The 20,199-nt window shown below is 49.3% G+C and overlaps 10 protein-coding genes across 10 annotated transcripts; 6 read left to right on the plus strand and 4 right to left on the minus strand.

Moving 5' to 3' along the window:
* Positions 1-31: 31 nt before the first annotated feature.
* On the plus strand, positions 32-1,801 carry N7520_004182 (uncharacterized protein; the record flags this gene model as incomplete). The annotated part of the gene is made up of 3 exons (XM_057138117.1): positions 32-130; positions 182-673; positions 719-1,801. The coding sequence occupies 3 exons, from the start codon at positions 32-34 to the stop codon at positions 1,799-1,801; spliced, it is 1,674 nt and encodes a 557-aa protein (XP_056998582.1).
* A 1,045-nt stretch (positions 1,802-2,846) lies between these two features.
* On the plus strand, positions 2,847-3,884 carry N7520_004183 (uncharacterized protein; the record flags this gene model as incomplete). The annotated part of the gene is made up of 2 exons (XM_057138118.1): positions 2,847-2,978; positions 3,027-3,884. 2 exons carry the CDS (start codon positions 2,847-2,849, stop codon positions 3,882-3,884), a joined length of 990 nt encoding a protein of 329 aa, XP_056998583.1.
* Positions 3,885-6,030: 2,146 nt separating this feature from the next.
* N7520_004184 (uncharacterized protein) lies at positions 6,031-7,131 on the plus strand (the record flags this gene model as incomplete). Its single annotated transcript, XM_057138119.1, has 1 exon — positions 6,031-7,131. One exon carries the CDS (start codon positions 6,031-6,033, stop codon positions 7,129-7,131), a length of 1,101 nt encoding a protein of 366 aa, XP_056998584.1.
* Positions 7,132-7,439: 308 nt separating this feature from the next.
* N7520_004185 (putative ubiquitin conjugating enzyme) lies at positions 7,440-8,195 on the plus strand (the record flags this gene model as incomplete). The annotated part of the gene is made up of 3 exons (XM_057138120.1): positions 7,440-7,596; positions 7,723-7,815; positions 7,942-8,195. The coding sequence occupies 3 exons, from the start codon at positions 7,440-7,442 to the stop codon at positions 8,193-8,195; spliced, it is 504 nt and encodes a 167-aa protein (XP_056998585.1).
* A 421-nt stretch (positions 8,196-8,616) lies between these two features.
* Positions 8,617-9,597, minus strand: N7520_004186 (RTA1 domain-containing protein; the record flags this gene model as incomplete). The annotated part of the gene is made up of 3 exons (XM_057138121.1): positions 8,617-8,701; positions 8,749-8,823; positions 8,873-9,597. 3 exons carry the CDS (start codon positions 9,595-9,597, stop codon positions 8,617-8,619), a joined length of 885 nt encoding a protein of 294 aa, XP_056998586.1.
* A 486-nt stretch (positions 9,598-10,083) lies between these two features.
* On the minus strand, positions 10,084-12,816 carry N7520_004187 (metal cation transporter MSC2; the record flags this gene model as incomplete). Its single annotated transcript, XM_057138122.1, has 4 exons — positions 10,084-10,891; positions 10,941-11,180; positions 11,206-12,360; positions 12,416-12,816. 4 exons carry the CDS (start codon positions 12,814-12,816, stop codon positions 10,084-10,086), a joined length of 2,604 nt encoding a protein of 867 aa, XP_056998587.1.
* A 308-nt stretch (positions 12,817-13,124) lies between these two features.
* On the plus strand, positions 13,125-14,590 carry N7520_004188 (chitobiosyldiphosphodolichol beta-1,4 mannosyltransferase; the record flags this gene model as incomplete). Its single annotated transcript, XM_057138123.1, has 3 exons — positions 13,125-13,359; positions 13,406-13,602; positions 13,649-14,590. The coding sequence occupies 3 exons, from the start codon at positions 13,125-13,127 to the stop codon at positions 14,588-14,590; spliced, it is 1,374 nt and encodes a 457-aa protein (XP_056998588.1).
* A 113-nt stretch (positions 14,591-14,703) lies between these two features.
* N7520_004189 (uncharacterized protein) lies at positions 14,704-17,054 on the minus strand (the record flags this gene model as incomplete). Its single annotated transcript, XM_057138124.1, has 5 exons — positions 14,704-14,900; positions 14,950-15,696; positions 15,744-15,930; positions 15,985-16,896; positions 16,947-17,054. 5 exons carry the CDS (start codon positions 17,052-17,054, stop codon positions 14,704-14,706), a joined length of 2,151 nt encoding a protein of 716 aa, XP_056998589.1.
* A 455-nt stretch (positions 17,055-17,509) lies between these two features.
* N7520_004190 (thiolase family protein) lies at positions 17,510-18,923 on the minus strand (the record flags this gene model as incomplete). Its single annotated transcript, XM_057138125.1, has 3 exons — positions 17,510-17,710; positions 17,770-18,714; positions 18,774-18,923. The coding sequence occupies 3 exons, from the start codon at positions 18,921-18,923 to the stop codon at positions 17,510-17,512; spliced, it is 1,296 nt and encodes a 431-aa protein (XP_056998590.1).
* A 397-nt stretch (positions 18,924-19,320) lies between these two features.
* On the plus strand, positions 19,321-20,098 carry ubc2 (E2 ubiquitin-conjugating protein RAD6; the record flags this gene model as incomplete). The annotated part of the gene is made up of 4 exons (XM_057138126.1): positions 19,321-19,362; positions 19,569-19,633; positions 19,686-19,910; positions 19,975-20,098. The coding sequence occupies 4 exons, from the start codon at positions 19,321-19,323 to the stop codon at positions 20,096-20,098; spliced, it is 456 nt and encodes a 151-aa protein (XP_056998591.1).
* Between the last annotated feature and the right edge of the window lie 101 nt (positions 20,099-20,199).

Raw genomic sequence — 20,199 nt, forward strand, 5'->3', positions numbered from 1 at the left:
CTGAAATTTCTCAATAATCGAGTTTTGTGAGATGATTGTTTTACTTCTTTTCTTTGTGGTAGCCTGCTCTGCATCGGGGCTTCCTATCGTTGATCTCGGCTATGAACTACACCAAGCGATTTCATTCAATGTCAGCATACCTCACATTCCAAGCTTGATTAAACGGCTAATAAGGTTTCAGAGCACCAAAGGCTTGTACAACTTCACCAATATCCGCTATGCGGCTCCGCCAGTAGGGGATTTGCGATTTCGCGCTCCTGAATTACCGGAACAGAATCGTTCTCAGGTTCAGAATGGTTCGGTCGGCCGGGTTTGTCCCCAAGCCAAGCCTATCTGGTCTTCGGATATCATGCCGGCGTTCCTTTTGAGTGTATTCGAAGGGACACCGTTCAATCAGTCGTCGAATATTTCTTCTTACCCGTATGTACCACGGCCGTATGACCCGCGCGTGACGGAGGATTGTCTGTTTCTCGATGTGCTTGTTCCCAAGAAGATTTTCGATCGGTCACATGGGAATCGCTCGATCTCCAAGGAGTCCTTGGCGCCGGTCTTGGTCTGGATCTATGGTGGAGGGTACGCGGAAGGCGATAAAACGCAGGAGGATCCTTCGGGGCTGATCAATCGGAGCATGATTGTTGGTGAGGGGGTTGTCTATGTTGCGATAAATTATCGTGTAAGTCATGGGCGACAGTGATATGAATTTCACTAACAGGGTTAGCTGGGTGCCTTTGGTTGGTTGGGAGGTGACACTCTTATGGCAAACGGAACTGCCAATGCGGGACTTCATGATCAGCGCTTTGCTTTGGAATGGGTATACAAGAACATTCACTTGTTTGGTGGAGATCCTGAGCGAGTCACTCTTATCGGCGAGTCAGCCGGTGCAGGCTCCATCGTGCATCAAATCACTGCATATGGCGGCAAGGGGGGACCGTCTCGATTTCAGCAGGCGATTGTGCAGAGTCCAGGCTGGGTACCCATGCCTGATAATCAGCAGCCCGAGGAGATTCTGCAAACATTTCTCGAAATTTTGAATGTCAGCACGATTGATGAAGCACGGCAACTTCCATCAGAGAAATTGATGGACGCTAATGCATACCAGATCGCCACTAAATCCAAGTGGGGTGATTTCACTTACACCCCAATTGTAGATGGCACGTTCGTCCCTGCCTTACCTGGGCAGCTTCTTATGGAAGGCAGATTTGACCATGACCTGACTGTTATGACTGGACACAACACGGCCGAGGGACTCGAGTTCACTCCACCCGAAAGTGTCAACAGCACCGTCCTCCCAACACTGCTGAAGTTATATTATCCTTTCATCAAGCAGAATGTCACCGATTACGTGACTCAGGTGCTATACCCACCGATATATAACGGGTCCTATGACTACAAAAGTCCCCTTGAGCGCTACGCATTCATCATCTCAGAATCTATTTTCGAATGCAACACGGAGTACCTCAACTGGGCGTATCAAAACCAGACCTTTGCATACGAATTCAGCGTCCCACCCTCGCTCCACGGCCAAGACACGCTATACACCTTTTACAACCCGGACAAGGCTGGCCTTGACGGTGGTTTGTCGATCCTAGACGTCCAAAACGCCACTGTCGCAATTGCCATGCAGGACTATTTCACCAGCTTCGCACAGTTTGGTGTGCCCAAATCACCTGTGGGGCCAGAATTCCCACGATATGGCTCAAAGAATGCGCTCTTGGACATTGGCACCGGCAGTATCCAGCCTATTCCCGACGTATCCGATAATTTCCGCTGTCGATTCTGGCAGACTGCGCCGTATTACTGATGCTTGGTCCTGTCGAATAATCGGACTGTATAGTGGGGTGTGGCTGCGGCGGATCGACTACTAGTGATTCAAATGCTACCATAATTTAATTTGAGACTTGTGGCTAAGGCTGAATGAAACTTTCAAGGTTCGAACCATCGGACAAAGCCGTTCATCGGGTATCGCGTGGCTTCAAATGATTTACCTAACGTAAAAATATGACTAGGTAGCGACAATTTCACTCTAGGCTACAAGGCTAGAAAAACTCTGCACGTAGTTACATTGATCGAGCATGGACCAGGATGTATCAGTCCCACTGGATCCACTCGCCAAGAATAGAATATAGCTTCATTGTATAGCTTATATACAGTACATGCAATATGGATACATATGTATCATCGCTTCTATTCACCCATGCCAATTGTTTCAAGGATGTAGGCTTCATCAAAGAACATTTCAACTGTACCTACTAGCACTTGGGTTGGTACCTTTAGTATTTCCTGTCCAGGATATCCCGTGACAAAGCGATCATCTACAATTGTGAGACACCTTAAGTGGATCCATGTCTAAGATTAGTTTTTTTCGGTTTGACTGGGTTAACAATTGTGCCGATCAATTTCCAGGGCATGGGGAAAGGGGGCCGAATCTGGTTGTTGCTGTGAAAATCTAAGGAATAAAATAGCCCCCAAATGAATAATTCGAATGATCCAATTATGACCATTGTAGATGCAAGAGTTAGGATAAATTACGCCTTAAGACCCTTTGGCCCCCCTTATTTCCACTTTGAACCAATCAAATCAAGTTCATCTCGGGATGAAAAGCTTAGGATTCACTAGCTCGGTATTTGTCAGTATTTCTCAGTATTTTACCGATACCGAGGTCTGTGGTGTGCAGGCATCCATATTATTTACAGTAATTAAACCCAAGTTGAGTCTAGCTTCCGAGCCTTTGGGGTTGACTTTAAGAGCCTTGTTCGGGTCGGCTTAATTGCTCCCTTCACCTTTTGTCCTTAAACCCCTCTTTCTCCCTTTCCTTCTCATTCCTCATTTTACTCCCAACATCCAACATGCGTTTGCCGTGGTCTGTACTGGGTCTGGTCGGTGCGATCGCTACGTCGATCCCCCTCGCCTCATCACACGAGATCCACTTGAACTACCACCCGGCCTCAGAACCTGTACCCTCTATCGAATCATACCTGGTTAGTTGAGCACCACTCAAACTCGAACGCGGTATCTAACATACGCAGTCTGTGGAATGGTCCATGCAAGATGGTTCATTGTTTGCCAACGGAGACCGAGTCTTCCCGCCTTCCATGTCAATGCAGGTCCATGCGCCCCGATATGAAAGCACGCAAAAGACGCGTCTCGACTTTGAAACTTATTACTACTCTCTGGAAGTCCGACCCTTAAATAGCCATGAAGTGGGTGCCCCTCATGGTATTGTCAGGGTCCAGGTAGATTTTTTGGACCAACATGGCGACCCGGTCACGGCCAACACCGTTGTACTCGATTTGCTGGATCACCCGGATGGAAATCCTCGCATCACCAAAATCCGCATCGAACCTGGAAAGATCCGCTCGGACGTTCCGGGGGAACGAGAGTGGAAGATGAAATTCTGGAAGACGGAAATGGGTGCATTGTTTAAACACAAGGACAATGGTCACAAGGCGGCTGAGACTGACCCTTCGAAAATCGAGTCCGCATCAACCAAACCAACTATTCAGCAATCGCAAGCCGATGTTGCCAGCCCCAAACCCAGCAGCGCTGTGGAGTCGACTGTTGGATACATCTTCTCTCCTTACTTTGCGCCTTCGTCTTACTCTCACCGAACCCACCGCCGCCCGCACGGCAAGACCCACGATCACACCTTTATGCGCCTCATGCGCCCCGTGATCCTCCCCGCAGTCCTTGGCGCCACAGCTGGGTTGCTCGCTTGTTTAGTCGGCTTCCTTATCGGACACGTTGTCATGTCCGTGTCCTACCGGCTAGGATTGCGCAAGGCCCACCAACGCCGCTGCTCACAGACAGCCGACGTGGAGGATGGCATTGCGTCAGAGAAGGCCGGTCTGTTACCGGAGATCTACATGACTGAGTCCAAGGTCTAGTGTATGAAAACCAGCAAACAGCATTTCAGGCGCACGGGGTTTGTTTTTCTTTTCCATGATTATGGCGTCTACGCATAGCAACCTTTTCTTTTGTTCTGTCCATAGACCGTGTACGCTACGATGTACTGCACACCTCCAACGAGGCTCACGTAACCAAATGCTATTTCATTATCCCATAAATTATTCCGGTGGTCCATATTGCGTTATCTCGATCACATCTCAACAAGGCCGGCTGGCCCAATGGCAAGGCGCTTGACTACGAATCAAGAGATTGCAGGTTCGACCCCTGCGTCGGTCAATTTTTTTAGTCTGAAGAGATCTAGACTGAATGGAGTCAACCAGAAAACTTTTTTTTCCCGCTTTCCAACGTTATGGTTGGTGGACAGCGACCCCACCGGGCCCATCCGAAATCTTTATGGCAGATGAGAACGTAAGTTGTTCCATCCACTGGAAGCAACGGAACATTTGAAAGTTAATAGAACGCCTCACGGGTAATATTCGTCGATCTTGTACAACAGTGTCATACGACATGGGGCCTGCAAGTTACGGTAGACTTGTTGCTCTGTACTTAGTAGGTATAGTAGCTTTCGGGTCTCGGTTGCACAGCAATAATATGTTGTGATACATAATCAACGGCGCAGATCATGCAATCATGCAGGGTGCATATAGCACTTGAGGTGTAATATCATCCAAGCCCAGGTACCTGGTACATTACGCTGTATTGATCCATGAGCACCTGACACCCGTAGAGTTGCGGGGTGCATATTACACGTCGATTACGGCTCGGATGAAAATCATGCAAATCCCTCATTACCATCCGTTTTTGGTCTCCAGTAAGGCGACATCCAACATTTGAATGCCACGTGCATTAATTGAGGGGTTGTAAAAGGTTTAAGTACAATTCGCCAATGTTGGGAGTCCCCGTTCTGACCCGCGTTTGGGCAGAGAAATGGGATATTTAAGCCGACGAGCTTATATGCATAATCTCGGCAATTGGGCAATTAACTCTGTCCGACTCGGATTGCTCCGAGACGATTTTAAAGTTCCAAAGTTTACATGGCGCAGAGCTTCCAAGGTTACTGGTATTTATTGGGTACTAGGCAGACACATATACATACCTACTACATATTCCTGGACGTACAGTACGTACCTGTATCAATGTATTTCCCCGTAAAACGGGAACAATATAATCTGGGCCTATCAACTGATGTGTCATGTAATTTGAAGATTATCAAACGAATGGTCAACTCTTGAATGTGGTGTTGATCGTTAAATGAGAGCACTTGAGTGTTGCTTAAGCTCGTATGTAACTGCAATTCAGGCGCTTACTTGAAAAAAAAAATTTAATCATTGTCAACAACTCGATCAATGTCATCAAAAAGGTGGAAACCTTGGAATGCATATATCATTTCACCATACCTCAAGCAATGTTGCATGTCCACTAGTTTGTCGCAACTCAGGTGTAGGGTAAAATAACATGATTATCCCGCTACAGTAGGCTAAAAAGGCGCACACCCTGTTTATGGAATCTAGTCACGTGTACGCTGAATCATCTATCCGTCATGCACGTGATAAATCAGCACGTGATGTTGACAACAGTGTTGACTAATCAACAATTGGTGTGTCTTTTCATTCAGATGCACTCGTTTGTTTGGACCCCACTTTGAGCCTCAGATTGTGGTCCATTGGCCCTACGGCTTGATCCTCCTCGTGACGTTGCAAACAAATGCGCCCCTGGATTGGTTGAACGGGCCACTAGTGTACTGAACCCTGACCCTGTTGGGATATTCCCTGGGCAAATCGGCACTGTCGGGGTGCAAACGCCGATGGACTTAAGGGGGATCTATATTTAAACTGGTCAAAGGGAAGAGTTTTCCAGTCACGTTTGAATCCTTTTTTTTGGTTGGAAAAGATTGCATAGTACGGAGTAGAATAAAATCAAACAGAAGTCTTTAAGATATTAGCATGGAGTATTAAACACATGCTGCTGTGTGTATGCTTCGTAATAAATCCAGACTGTGGGTCAGACCCTGTTGTTGCCTACCTACCCGGTCGCAGCCTGGTCAGCCGTCAGCCGCATCCCCTCTTATTTATGACCTGATTTCTTCCCTTTCTCCCACTTTTCTTCCATATTCCAAAGTTCATCATGTCCGCAGTCACCGCGCATTTGATGCGCCGCAGTGCCGAGCTTGCCTCAGGTCACCTGCAAGCGCTTAAGCATAAGCCCGAAGATGAGCAGACCCCCGGTGGCCTGGTTGCTCTATTTATCTTATCAGCCCTGATCCTTGCGTTGATGGCCGGGGCTATCGAATACACCTACGGATTGGTTGTCTCAACGCTGGCCGCGATAGAAGATTCCAACCCGGATATCTACGTTCGCATCGACAACAACAACGATGATATCGCCAAGCCATACGATCCTAACGACCCTGAACCCGCTGCAGTCCCCTCTCCCAAGCCCATCACTAGCAAGCTGCGTACTACCGTGAAGCACCTGCGGAACCGTGCCGGTTTCTGGTCGCGTTTCCGTGGCTTGAGCATGTACTTGGCCTGGAGCATGGCCCGGGGAATCCTCTCCGCCATCATTCCCGTTTCATCTAGCTCCTTCATCGGCCAGTTCTTCGTGCAGCCCTTTGTCGGCGTTCTTCTATCTACCTGGCAGATGGCCTGGGTCCACATCGTCATCACGGAGCCCTCCCCGAAGCGCTTTTACCAGCGTATTCCCAGCTATCGTGCCTGGCTCAAGATTGCGCCTGCAGCCCTGTTGATGGAGTTGTTGACAGCTGCCTTTTTCTTCTTGCCCATGTCTATCGCCCAGTTAGTCGGTGCATTCAACATCACCCCCGGAAACGACAACAGCCTCACTGATATGTGCCGGTGGATGGCTGTGGCTGCCATCCCTGCTATCTTGTCCTTCGTCGTCCTTCTCCCCGCTCGCGTGATCTTTATCCGTGTTGCGGCATCCATGCTTCCCGAGGACCAGGAGACTATTGTTCCATTCGATCGCTCTTTTGGTGGCAAGGTGCAACCAGCGATTGTTGGCGGCAGTGGCAAGATCGGCTTGCTGGAGGCCTGGAAAAGCTTTGACTGGGCTGGCCGGGTTCGCTTTGCCAAGGTGGTTCTCAAGACCTTTGCCATGGAAATGGCTGTGTGGGTGTTTGCCGCCCTTGTTCTCGGTGGGCAGCTTTTCATCATGAAGCCCAATGGTCCTGGCAATGGATCTCCCGAGAAGCCCGTCATTGGATAAATGAATTTGTAACCTGTTACCTGGGTGGAATTAAAATACCACCTGTGACATTATGTGGCACCATTGATTCCTGCAAGCTCTTCACCTCTGCATGGTCTATGTTTTCTAAGACCTCTATTTATTCATTGATCGAAAATTATGTTTCGTTTATGATCTATTCCTAATGTAAATGTAGAATCTATCCGCCACTAAAAGTAAAAGCGGTGTACACCGTCTTTACTGCCCTCCCCCTCACCTAATCTTGATTTGCTATTCCACCGCCACTGTCGATTCTCATAATTTGAATCTCTTCGCTTCAAATACTCAAGATGGCGACCTCCCCCGCCGGTCGCATGCTAGCCCGTCAGCTGCAGCAGATGCAGTCTGACAAGGACATTCCTGGGATCAGCTGTGGTCTGGTCGACAGCAACATCTTCGAATGGGAGGTCATGCTGATGATCTCAGACGATGTCAAGTTATATGGAGGTGCGCATTTCCCAGTTTCCGTGATTGCATGAGCAGTTGTCTAGCTGGAGTTATCGACGAGCATGATCGGACTTGTCGCCTAAGGTCTAGATTTAGGAACAGCAAGAGGCTAATATCTTGATTTAGGTGGTTTCTTTCGCGCTCGCCTTACCTTCCCCATTGAATACCCTCATATGCCCCCAAAGATGAAGTTCGAGTCGTCGCTCTTCCATCCAAACAGTAAGTCGCCACTTCCGAAATAGCCACATCCGATATGGGGATCCTCGGGAACCCGAGGCTGGGAGATGAGGGCATACCAGGACTCTATACCTTGAGGATTGTCTTGCTAATTTGTTCCTTCGTTAGTCTACCCCAATGGTGAAGTTTGCATCTCTATCCTGCACCCCCCAGAGGAGGACAAGTACGGCTACGAATCTGCCGCCGAGCGCTGGTCGCCTGTCCAGACCCCCGAGACTATCCTGCTATCAGTGATCTCTATGCTGTCAAGCCCCAACGATGAGAGCCCTGCCAACGTGGAAGCCGCCCGGCTCTGGCGAGAGGACCCCGCTGAGTTCAAGAAGCGTGTGCGCCGGTGCGTCCGGGACAGTCTGGAGGAGTAAATGGAAGCGGAGTTTGTTATTTTTGGTGCATCTGGATGGTCATTTTCTTCATTATCCCCGGGACTATGTTCTACCTGGGGCTTCCTGCTCGGTGCTCTCCATTGCATGATAGAGAGAGCGAGGGCGAATCTTATAAGTGCAATAGCACTCATTCTGGGCTGTCACCGTTTTCTTTGCACAATTTGGTTACTGGAGTTTTGTGATTTACTGACTCGCGTTCGGGTCTATCTATGGAAATATAATAAGGTCTCATCTCCTATCATTCTCCAAGTTTTATTACGTAGACTAACGTGTGATAGATTTAGATTCGTTATTCTATTATGCTAGACGATGCGACGGCAAGCTCATGCCTGATATGCTTTGTGCTCTATGCGATATAGGAGAAAGAACAATGGAAAATGAATTGCAGATGGGTAAGGACTCATTTTTTGCTCTTAGTGCGCATCGAGGGGATGTACACTCCTGGATGGACCAGAGTGAAGGTTAATGTGGCCAGAGCAATCATCCTAAGACAATTAGCAACTCGCTTTCAAAAAGAGATAGAGACACTTACATTCCATCCAAGAGCAAGAACTCGTTTTCCTTTTGCATCAAGGCGCTGCCCCAACCACCAGCCATCTCCGGGATACTATAAAGTATTAGCCAACGATCCTAGCTTGCATCTAAAACACACTTACCGATAGATACACCGGATCAAGACAGTGAAGTAAGCAAAGACCTCAGCAGCGATGATTAACCGCATTTGATTGGGAGAAATGACAGGAGCAGCGGTGCCCAAATTACTATCCAAAGTCTTCTCCCCAGCCAGACCATTGCCCTTCTTTGCAACGTTCCAGAAGAAATGAAGGGCGAAAAGCCCACACACGGACATAGTAACCACCTGGAATGCGATACCAGCAATAATAATATCATCACCAGCCTTCAGCAACAACTGGTTGTCGTTCCCCGCCGCCGCTGCAACACCTCCACCAGCAGCTTGCAGAATCAAAGACCCAATATCACAACTGATAAAGATCCAAGTGAATAGCCGTGGCTTCAGGATCGAATGCTCCGGTCCCAGATTCAGCACAATATGCTTAAGGGTAAGGTACACGCCCGCAGCGATGAACGTCGGCGCCAGAACCAAACACACGATTTGCAGTTTAAATGCGCCTTCATCCCAGGGATTGTAATGCATCAACACTCGTCCGATGTATCCTGCCATCTCCATTAAGGCGCCGATGCCCAGTGCAATCATGAATGTCCATGTTCGGTAGTAGACGCCCAGTCCTACTTGTGCAGCGCCGAGGATACCGAAGAATGCTGTGAAGAAGATGTTTCCGCCTAGATTCGGAGTGTACCCGTATGTCGTCAGGGAGACGGGACACTCTGGCGAAACGTGATGACAAGTGGAGTAGCTCATTACGATCTGGTCTGAGCGGATTCAAAGAAAAGCGCTGCGCCAGTGATGATTGTATTCGTGGGGAATCCCCAGGATGAAAAGGGCGAAACCCCCATGCTTTCTATTTTGTCTTGTCAGCGTGGAGGTCCTAGCCAAGGCACTGAAGGGGCCCGCTTAGGTGGAGTATTAATATAAATGGGCTGTGTACACTGATGTGATTGGTGAATTTGGATCTTAATCGTTCTTTTGTCGTTTTCGTTTTCGTTCTCGTGCAGTTCGCTTGCACTGGACCCACAAGGGAATTGTTATCGGCGAATCCGGGATTAGAGATTCCTTGGTTAACATGGAACTTTCATACAGAGGCTCGGTTTGGATTTTTATAGCTAACCATAAGAGGCAAAAGGTGAGTTATGTATATTGTTTTGGAAATTGTAGAACAAGTATCGATCTCAACGCTGTACAATATGATATCCTTATAAGGATCGGATCCATGGGTAAGTCGAGAATTTAGAAACCCTTGTTTCCTCCGCCACACCAACAGCGACCTTCTCCATCTCGCTCCACCTGGACCACAATATCCACGTGTTTGTCTTTGAGATAGTCCACCGTTCTCTGTCGGACATCTTCGAGATCCGAGCCGCGAGAGGCAATGACGTGAATGACGCCAAACACATTTTGAGCATTCGGCTCATGGCTATGGCTATGGTCATGATCATGGTTGTGATCGTGTCCGTGATCGTGATGGCCGTGATCATGATGGCCGTGATCATGGCTGTGGCAATGATCGGTGTGGTCGTGACCGTGTGCGTGGTCGTGGGCGTGGTCAGACGAACCCGTATCATCAAGCCAAAATTTAGGCACAGTATATCCAACAACTCCCCGCAAGGTGCTGACACCCGCTAGGGTTTCACGAACGTTATACTCCGTATCCGCTGGCAATGCTAGAAGCAAGGATTTAGCCGTACTGCTGACCAGTGGGACAGCCGAGGCAAAGATCAGGATGGCAATGAAGCACGAGGCGAGAGGATCATATCCCGCCCAGCCTGAATAATGTACAAGTATGGTGGAAATGACCACAGCCACGGAGCCAAGCGTATCAGCAAGAATGTGCAAGAAGATACCGTGCATGTTCTCATTGCCGTGATCGTGGCCATGGTCATGGCCGTGGTGATGACCATGTTCGAAGCTGAAAATACCGACCAAGTTGACGAGCAAGCCAGCAAAGCTAACTGCCAACAATTCGCCGAGGCGATTCATTTCACTACCCGAGGACAAACGCTCTACCGCCTCATAAATAATCTCCACGCTTATAATCCTGGTGGTTGTTAGAATTTCACGGAGACTCAGTGAGCAGTAGAACTTACATGAGGAAAATTCCATTGGCAAACCCGGACAAGGTATCGACCTTTCCGTAACCATATGGGAAGCGGGCGTTGGGTGGCCATTTGCTCATGACTGCAGCACAGAGTCCTACGACCAGAGCGAGACAGTCAAAAAACATATGGATACTGTCACTGAGAAGGCCAAGAGACCCCGTCACAAAGCCATAGGAGAGTTGGACGAGCATGAATGCAAAATTCAGACTTTGAACGTCAGTATCATGGCTACAGTGCATTTCGGCAAACTTACCACATGAAGTAGAAAATGCTGCGGGAATCCTTCTCTTTCACAATGCTATAAAGCAAGGGATATGGTTCACTACGATGGATGACCCATTTCGTGATCCGAGTAGTAGACTCGGGGGTAGAAGAGTGGTTGTGCGTGTGATTGTGCGAATGGTTATGCAAATGATCGTCCGAGCGGAGGTGGCTATCATCCATTCTTGAAGCAAAGAATGAGGCAACAGCCAAGATGCAATGTACGGTGTAAACTAGCAGCTTCTCATCCCGGATGTGAGGGGAGCAGAGAATAGCGGCAGCTCCGGTACATACGGCCAGTCCCTGCTTCTTCGCAGAACGAAGACCAGTTGGGAATGAAACCTCCAAGGAGATCGCCAACAGTCCAGCCGGGATTAAAATGTAGAGCAGGTCTGATAATGGAAAGGGCAGTCCTCGGGAAATGATCATCCCCAGAGCAAGGAGAGAGGCTCCTGAAACTAGCGCCAGAGGCGCATCGGTCGTGACCGTGACGGCCGATCGGGTACCTGCCGATTTGGCTTTGGAAATCGATTCCGCAACCAGACCAGGCTCTGGAATAGGTCCTTGATGACGAAGGGAGGGAAGAGGTGGGGAAAGCACAAAAACAGAGGTTAGAAGCGCTAGATACCCCATGAACGGGGAAGAGTCCCAGGGCTGATTCAAGCCGAAAAAGCCCAACACAATCACACTGGCCAGCAGAGCAATGGTAAAACCCTTTCGACTATATTTCTCTGTGCTCGAGCCACGTAGGTCGGTCTGCACCAAGTTCGGGACCCCGGATGCTGTTGCCAGAAGCAACGCAAATGCAACGATGAATCCTCCTACTTTAAGCGACGCGTAAATCGGAAGTCCGATCGAGCATACCTGCAAAAATGCAGCTTGGGCGGTCTTTGTATTGGGTGTGGGGAACTTGGTTGAGGAAATAGGGCTTCCTGTTTGATGTTTACGCATGATCTGGCCACATCCAAAAGCCAGAAGCGTGAATGCAGTCAGAATGCCCGCCGTCTGCCCAGCATGTCCAATTCCTCCGAACGGAGGAGTCTTCCCTGTAGCGCTTGGCGCTTGGCAAGCTTCTGCGCATGTGTGAGGGTACCAGGATAGTGCAACCCAGGGTAAAGCGATCAAGGAACCGGCGAATATTTCATGTCTATCAAGAAGTTAATTTATGTTCCTTGAGATCTGTTATGATCCCAGCGACTCACAGTCTCTCAGGGCTACTCTCTGTGTGCGCCTCTGATACCGAGCTCAGGTTGTGTGAATGCGAATGCGAAAAGTCGTGGATTGAAGCCACGCTGTGGTTGTGGGCATGCGAGTGGCTATGCGCATGGGTATGGCCATGATGATCGTGGGATGAGTGAGAATGTGAGTGCTTGTGGGAGTGCGAATGTTGAGAGGCGTGACCGTGAGAATGGCCTCCGTTGACAGGATTTGTAGTCTCTGGCGCTTGCGATCCGTTCACATTGACTCCCAGGACGAGAGGCGGTGGTTGTGCATAGCGGGAGCGAGTGTGGCCGCGACTGCGACTATGGCTATGGGTGTGACCATTGGATGCGGGTAAAGGAGCAAGGTCCGCATCTGACGATGGCGACGGCCCCGTCGACATTGTTTAATTCGATGGAATGTAGCCAAATAGGAGATCGCGGCGACTAGAAGGGGGATGTGCCGCTCGCCAGAATCCGGGGCTTCAAAGCTCAAATTGGAAGACAGGCTTGCAAAGCCAACATTGCGCGTCGTAGCTCCAGGGGTGGGGAATTGCAGGAGTCGAACTACTCCACTCCAGTGGACGACCACGTATTAGACTCTTCATTAACCTTGGGAGAAAAACCACGTGATGTCCCTTATCGCACCATATTGATCTTGAATCTTGGAGCTCATGAGCCTTTGAACTTTTGATGGAGATATCCTTTCGTCATGATTGATACCCTGATCAATGTTGCGTTCTGCGTGTCCAGCTTGGTAACACTATTGATCCTAGTTCTCCCATCACAATATGATCCTCGTCCACCCACTTCCGACTCCGAAAGTACACGGAAGACAATTGTGCAGATCCTCGTGCTAGGAGACATTGGTCGAAGTCCACGTATGCAATACCATGCCCTTAGCATTGCTAGGAATGGTGGACAGGTGGTCATTATTGGATACACAGGTAAGAGAAAAAGGAAAGCTGTCAGCTCAAGTATTAATCCATTCAGAGTCCGATCCTCACCCCGACTTGATCTCCCACCCGAATATCTCCATTGTCCCTATTCGCCCACATCCAGCCATCCTACAAACAAGCAACAAACTGCTATTCACAATTTATGGGCCCTTGAAGGTGTTGTTTCAGATTGTATGCCTATGGCGTTGTCTGGCATATACCGCCCCACCAGCGCAGTGGTTGCTGGTGCAGGTAGGATACATATATATAAACAGGAGTCTAATGCTAACCAGAGTAGAATCCACCCTCCATCCCCAGCCTTGCCATCGCTTCCCTATCCTGCTTCCTGCGTCAAACAAGACTTGTCATCGATTGGCATAATTTCGGATATTCCATTCTAGCTTTGAAACTCGGTCCCAACCACCCGCTCGTTAAAGTATCTCTCTGGTACGAGAAGTTCTTTTGCAGATCGGCGTCCGCTCATTTTTGCGTAACTGATGCAATGCGCTCGGTTCTCAAGCGGGATTTCCATCTGCAGGCTCCCATCTTGCCATTGCATGACCGCCCCGCGAGCCATTTCAGCCCAATTCCAGATGCTGAGGGGCGTATCAAGTTTCTTGCAAGTCTGCCAGAAACGAAGAAGGTGTGCTCATCGATAGAAGCCACCAGGTTACGGGTTCTGGTCAGCTCGACATCCTGGACGCCAGATGAGGACTTTTCAATCCTCATTGAAGCATTGTTGCAATACTCGAAGCTCGCCACCTCGAAGCCCGATCTGCCCGAGATCCTTGCCATAATTACCGGCAAAGGACCACAAAAAGACATGTATATGAAGAAGATCGCGACCCTCGAAGCCGCGGGTCAACTTAAAAGGGTCAGGATTCGTACTGCATGGCTGAGCGTGTCAGACTATGCAAAGCTGCTGGCCTCTGCGTCGCTAGGGGTGAGTCTGCACACCAGCAGTAGCGGAGTAGATTTGCCGATGAAGGTCGTCGACATGTTTGGTGCTGGCCTCCCGGTGGTTGGTTGGAGCCGCTTTGAGGCATGGCCGGAGCTAGTAACTGAGGGTGTGAATGGAATGGGTTTCGGCAGCGCAAATGAGCTGGCAGAACAATTGACCATGCTGTTCGGCGACGACAAAAAGCTCGAAGCCCTTCGCGTGGGTGCTCAAAAAGAGAGTGTGCGGCGATGGGAAGATGAATGGAATCCCATCGCAGGTAAGCTGCTTGGTTTAAACTAGCAGAGCCGGAGATGCAACCCATCAATAAAAGTCGTGCTGAACACCAACACCAACCAGTTCATCGTCAAGCACTTCCATCCCTGCTCTAACTACCAGTTCGTAGACTGCTGACACTAAACGCTAGCCTGGAACTTTGTGTCACAGTAGATACAGGTATCGAATGCCTCAAAAAGCTGCATGAACTTTTGGCCAATCTGACCATGACGCACGCGAGCAAGAAGGTCTTCATCAAGATACTCTGTTCGGCAAATCGTACAATACTTGGATATGCCAGGCTCTTGTATCGCCATGAAGCTAAGTCCGCAACGTACTAGAAACACAAGTTAGCGAGAATCAAGTCTGCTCGGTGCACAACTTACCGAAGAGGTGCCCATTTGCACACTGTGCTTCCCCCACAGAATCCCATGCAAGGCCTGCATCGCAGATCTCACAGTATTCAAAAATATGCCCACCAGGCTTCTTTTGCTCATCAATTGATTTGGCAGAGATCGTGGAGGACTTAAGGCTACATTTGGAGATCTCCTCGCTCAAATCCGCCCCAGTGCTATTTGCCAGTCGCTCTAGACATTTTCGAGCTTGCGTGCGAATATACTCACTCTGCTGATCCACGATAGCGGAGCATGCTGTAGCGTAGAAAAGCCTGTGGTCTTCCGTATTTGATCCCATATCCTGTTCACTGCTAGCAAGCACCAACGAAATGGCCTTTTCGCGTTGGTCGCGAGCGAATTCCGGGTCACTCTGTGCCGAATGGGGTGTGAATAGGGTGTGGAAATCGGGGGCCTCTTTGGTATTCTCGTTCGTGAATATGATCATTGATCTCTCGCTAGAGGCAACACGGTATTCAACCATGTCCGTCGGGTGCCTGGTGAAGAGAGCCGCAGTAAGACCACGATATGCTGACAAGCCCCATACACGAGCGGCGGTATTTCCTCCCAGGTCGCGGCCTAAGTCGTAGTCCTCTCGAAAATCTTCGAGCACTTTCATCCAAAATGGAACTCGCAACTCAAGAGCGCCGGATTGATCGAGGGTCATGCTAGCTCCCAAGCCACCCAAAGTGCCTATTTGAAGGGCGCATGTACCATGTTTTGCTGATGTGATGAGGAAGCCTAGAGAAATTAGTTGGTGTTAAGACGATTAGAAAATAACTTCTTACTCGAAACAGGCTCTAGATCTCGAGAGAATGGCTCGCCTTCTGGAGTAGGAAAAGATGAGCAAGGCCATTCTTGGGTCTTTATTCCGGCAGCATTCATTTCACTGCCATCTGCAACAGATCGGGGAAAGGATACTGTGAGAACGCCACCAATTATCCCGACTGCAAGAACGATCGTTTTGGACTCCCTCTGCAATTGATCCTCGTTAGCTAGGGTATGCTTACTGTGACACTCTTGACGTACCATATGTAACCATTCCAGGGGACCCGTCATCCGATGACTCCAGCTGTTTGATGCGAGCAAAGGATGTGCTTTGACCTCCACCATAGCTTCGTACCGAGGCGTAACCTCTAACTCTGGATCTGACTCCCCTAATGCAACAGTGGCCTGCAGAATCCGCAGTTCTGTTCCATAAACAGCCGCAACCACTGTCCTTGCGGAGTGTGCAGGTCCATTTGCTGATGTTGGCAAGCTAAGCCATGGTCCAGACTTGACTGATGTAACACGCGCTTTGGACTGAAGTGCACTCTGCAGAAGCGATCCGGAGCAAGCCATTGGAAACTGCTTCTCAGCTCCATCAAGGGGGAAGACGGCCAACTTGGTGATTGTGTATGCATCAGATGAAGCTTGCAGCCCAGTTGGCCGATGCACCCGAAGTAGAGCCACCTCATTGACATCATTTGCTACGGCGAGCAGTTGGACGCCCCAGCGAGATTCAGGTGCTGTTGCCGATTCTGGTCCATCGGCCGGCACTTGAAGAGGTGAGCACCAGTGGAAAGAACGAATGTTTGATCTTCGAAGGTCAATGCCATGAAGTTCTTGGGAATTCCCGGGGCTTGGATGGAGAGCATGATTCACGATGCTGACTCGAGCCCATTGACCGTTGATTCCAACCGGCTCCCATATTGAGAGAATCAGGTTGGAGGTCCAGATGGCCAGGACACTCCGTCGGTATCGAGCTAGACCTGGCGGCGACCATGAAAGACCTATTACAGAACTTGCTGATTGCTCCACGGCGACAGAGAAGTCATCTCGGTTTTGTGGGTAAACCATGCCCCACTCTGCAACCGTGAAGACACTGACCTTTGGAATGCGGGTAGTTTGCCAGCCACTTTGATCTCCTTGCTCTGAACTATACTTAGCAGGACTCCATGTCTATTTAATAATTAGCTGTGCTATTTCTCAAATAATTGGATTGATCCCACCATGATATGAACTTGGTCGCCCGCGGCCACGGCAAGCTCTCCATCTGGCGACCAGTCAAGGGCCCCTAGACAGGATGGGAAAAGAGGAAGCTCCACCGAGCTGGACATGGCGAGTAGGTTAAAAACCTGTGCTTATGAATCCGAAGTTATATTTGTTTTGTTTTCAGCAGCTCATTCTCTCTAGGAAGAAGTAAAAGAAGAGAAAACGATTCACAGGACGCGATTGCTTATAGCTACCCGATCGGGACTAGCTCCATTCCGGGTTCAACTTGAATTTCAGATTAGTTGAAGTTACACAAACTTCAAAGAAATAATCAAATAGACATCCAAGCACGCGACTGGTAATAGCATAACCGAAGCTTATGGCAAAGTGTGATTATGACAAGCAAAATTTTCAATTGACTCGGAAACAATTGGGTACAAATTGTTGCACCGTAAAATTGGCAAAATAATCTCCAAAAAAATGTTGGAAGTATGTATTTACAAAACCTTTCCCAGGTTAAAGGCATACTGGAAGTGTGGAGGTGTGAGGGTATCATTTGCATGTTCACATAACATACCATTTAATCCACACGTTCCAGCCTCTGCACGACCATAGCAGAAGCCGCGCCGCCACCGTTGCAGATGGCAGCCACACCATATTCACCAGGTTGGAGCTGGTGGAGCAGAGTTACCAAGATCCGAGATCCAGAGCTGCCAAGAGCATGACCCAGAGAGATAGCACCACCCAGCATGTTGACCTTAGCATCCTCCAGACCAAGAATCTGAGCAAACAATAGATCAGCTTGCAATTTCTATTTCAACATAAAGCGCATAGACTTACCTTCTCGTTGGCCTTAATGACAGCGGCAAAAGCCTCATTGAATTCCCATACGGCCACCTGGTCCTTAGTAATGCCAGCACGCTCAAGAGCGATCGGAACAGCCTTGGCCGGAGCCACTGGAAAGTCTACCGGGTCGATGGCAGCATCGGCAGTGGAAACAATGCGAGCCAGCACTCGTCCACCAGCGCCAAACTCCCGAGCCAAGTCCTTGTTGACCAGAACCAAAGCAGATGCACCATCATTCATAGTAGAAGCGTTGCCTGCAGTCACGGTACCAGTTCCATCCCGTAGGAATGCGGGCTTCAGAGACTTCAACTTGTCCGTACGGAGGCTCTCATAACCCTCATCCCGTTCAATAATAGTCTCGCCCTTCTTGCTCTTGACTGTGACGGGGGAAATCTCGTCTGCAAAACGGTTCTCTTTCCAGGCCTGCTGAGCCCGTTCATAGGAGCGAATGGCATACTCGTCCTGGTCTTCTCGCGAGACTTCATATTTCTTGGCAGTCTTCTCCGCGCAGATACCCATGTGGAATTGGTTGTACACGTCCCAAAGGCCATCCTTGATCAGACCATCCTCCAGTTTGATTTCACCGAAGGGGGGCAGCTGACTGGAACGAGGCATGTAGTACGGTACTCGGGTCATGTTTTCCATGCCACCAGCCACTTGTGCCTCTGCTAAACCGAGTTGAATGTTTTGAGCTGCGAGAGCCACTGCTTTTAGGCCCGATGCGCACACTTTGTTGATTGTCGTTGCCTCAACGGTAGAGGGAAGGCCGGCAAAGATGGACGCCTGGCGAGCGGGGGCCTGACCGACCGATCCCTGCAAGACGTTTCCCATGTATATATCGGTGATCTTCTCCACGGGAACTTTGGACTTGCTCAGAGCAGATTTGATGGCGACAGCACCTAGCTCAGGCGCTGTGACGGAAGCGAACGAACCATTGAACTAATAAGAATATAATCAGCCATCTAGCTCCTTGAGAATCACATTCCTAGTCCACCTACCTTGGCTGTCGGGGTTCGAGACGCACTAATAATGTAGGCATCCTGAATCTCCTTCAGCATCGAGCGTGCGGAGCTGAACTGCCTCTGGCTGCGGAATGCGGGGACAGCTCGCCTGGAAAGGCGAATAGAAAGCCCAGTTGTGATGCTCATGGTTGTTTTATATTTTCTGATGGGCCGAATGGATGTAATTATGTTCAAGAGTAAAGATGAGTCTGCTTAGACGGCAAACCGTGAAAAGAAGAAGTCGGCGATTACCAACCCTTGACCCCAAGTACACGGAATGCACCCGTTCCCGCAACCGCCTTTAACCGCCTGCACCGAGGTTGTTTGAGATCACATGATATGACATAATGGTAGATCACGGATAAACCAGCTATGTCCGATATGGAATGTTTCCCCATATGAATAGTTCCTCCGAATCGTTCCCCTCCTCGTGCTCTCGCAAAGAAACTCATAGTCCTTCAACGGTCTAGCTTCCTTTACCATCTTCTACAACACTGACGACTTTTGTGGACTCATTTTCATCACCCAGCCTTTCATATCAATCATGTCGACATCAGCTCGCCGTCGTCTTATGCGAGACTTCAAGGTACGTACAACCAACGCGTCACCGGACCAGTGGGGTGTCAATGAACGATGGATGAATCGAGACCTTATGTCAACTCATCAATTTTGGCACCTATCGAGTCTTTGACAACGTCCATCAATCATCACTGCATTTTGCTTTTCATCCTTTTGCTCTTTCCCCTCCATGATCCTCGCCAGCTTGTTTGCCCCGCTAACATGACCCCTCAGCGCATGCAAACGGATCCCCCCGCGGGTGTCTCGGCCTCGCCGGTAGCTGACAATGTTATGACCTGGTATGGATAAATTAGCCCAATTCCTGGGCTCAGTGCACTGATAGTTCGATAGGAATGCCGTCATTATAGGCCCTGCAGACACGCCATTCGAAGATGGCACTTTCCGCCTGGTGATGAACTTTGAGGAACAATACCCCAACAAGCCTCCTGGTGTCAAGTTCATCAGTCAAATGTTTCACCCTAATGTTTATGGTACTGGTGAACTCTGCCTGGACATTCTCCAGAACCGCTGGAGTCCAACATATGACGTGGCGGCCATTTTGACAAGTATCCAGAGGTAAGTCTACTGGCTGATAGTGTGCTTTCATTCAACATAGTTCCTAACTCCGGTGGTTTAATAGTTTGCTTAATGACCCCAACACCTCTTCCCCAGCCAATGTCGAAGCCTCGAACCTCTACAAGGACAACCGCAAAGAATACATTAAACGTGTCCGGGAGACCGTCGAGAAGAGCTGGGATGATTGAACGACTTTCACATTCTCTTTTCCATTCTCGGTCCCGGCAATTATGTCCAACTGTTTCTCCCGGTCATTTAGGGTTGAAACAAGTCCGGGGATGAATACACC

This window comes from Penicillium odoratum (genome assembly GCF_028828045.1).
Source record: "Penicillium odoratum strain IBT 22623 chromosome Unknown utg000003l_segment0_segment0, whole genome shotgun sequence".
NCBI classification, from domain to species: Eukaryota; Fungi; Ascomycota; class Eurotiomycetes; order Eurotiales; family Aspergillaceae; genus Penicillium; species Penicillium odoratum.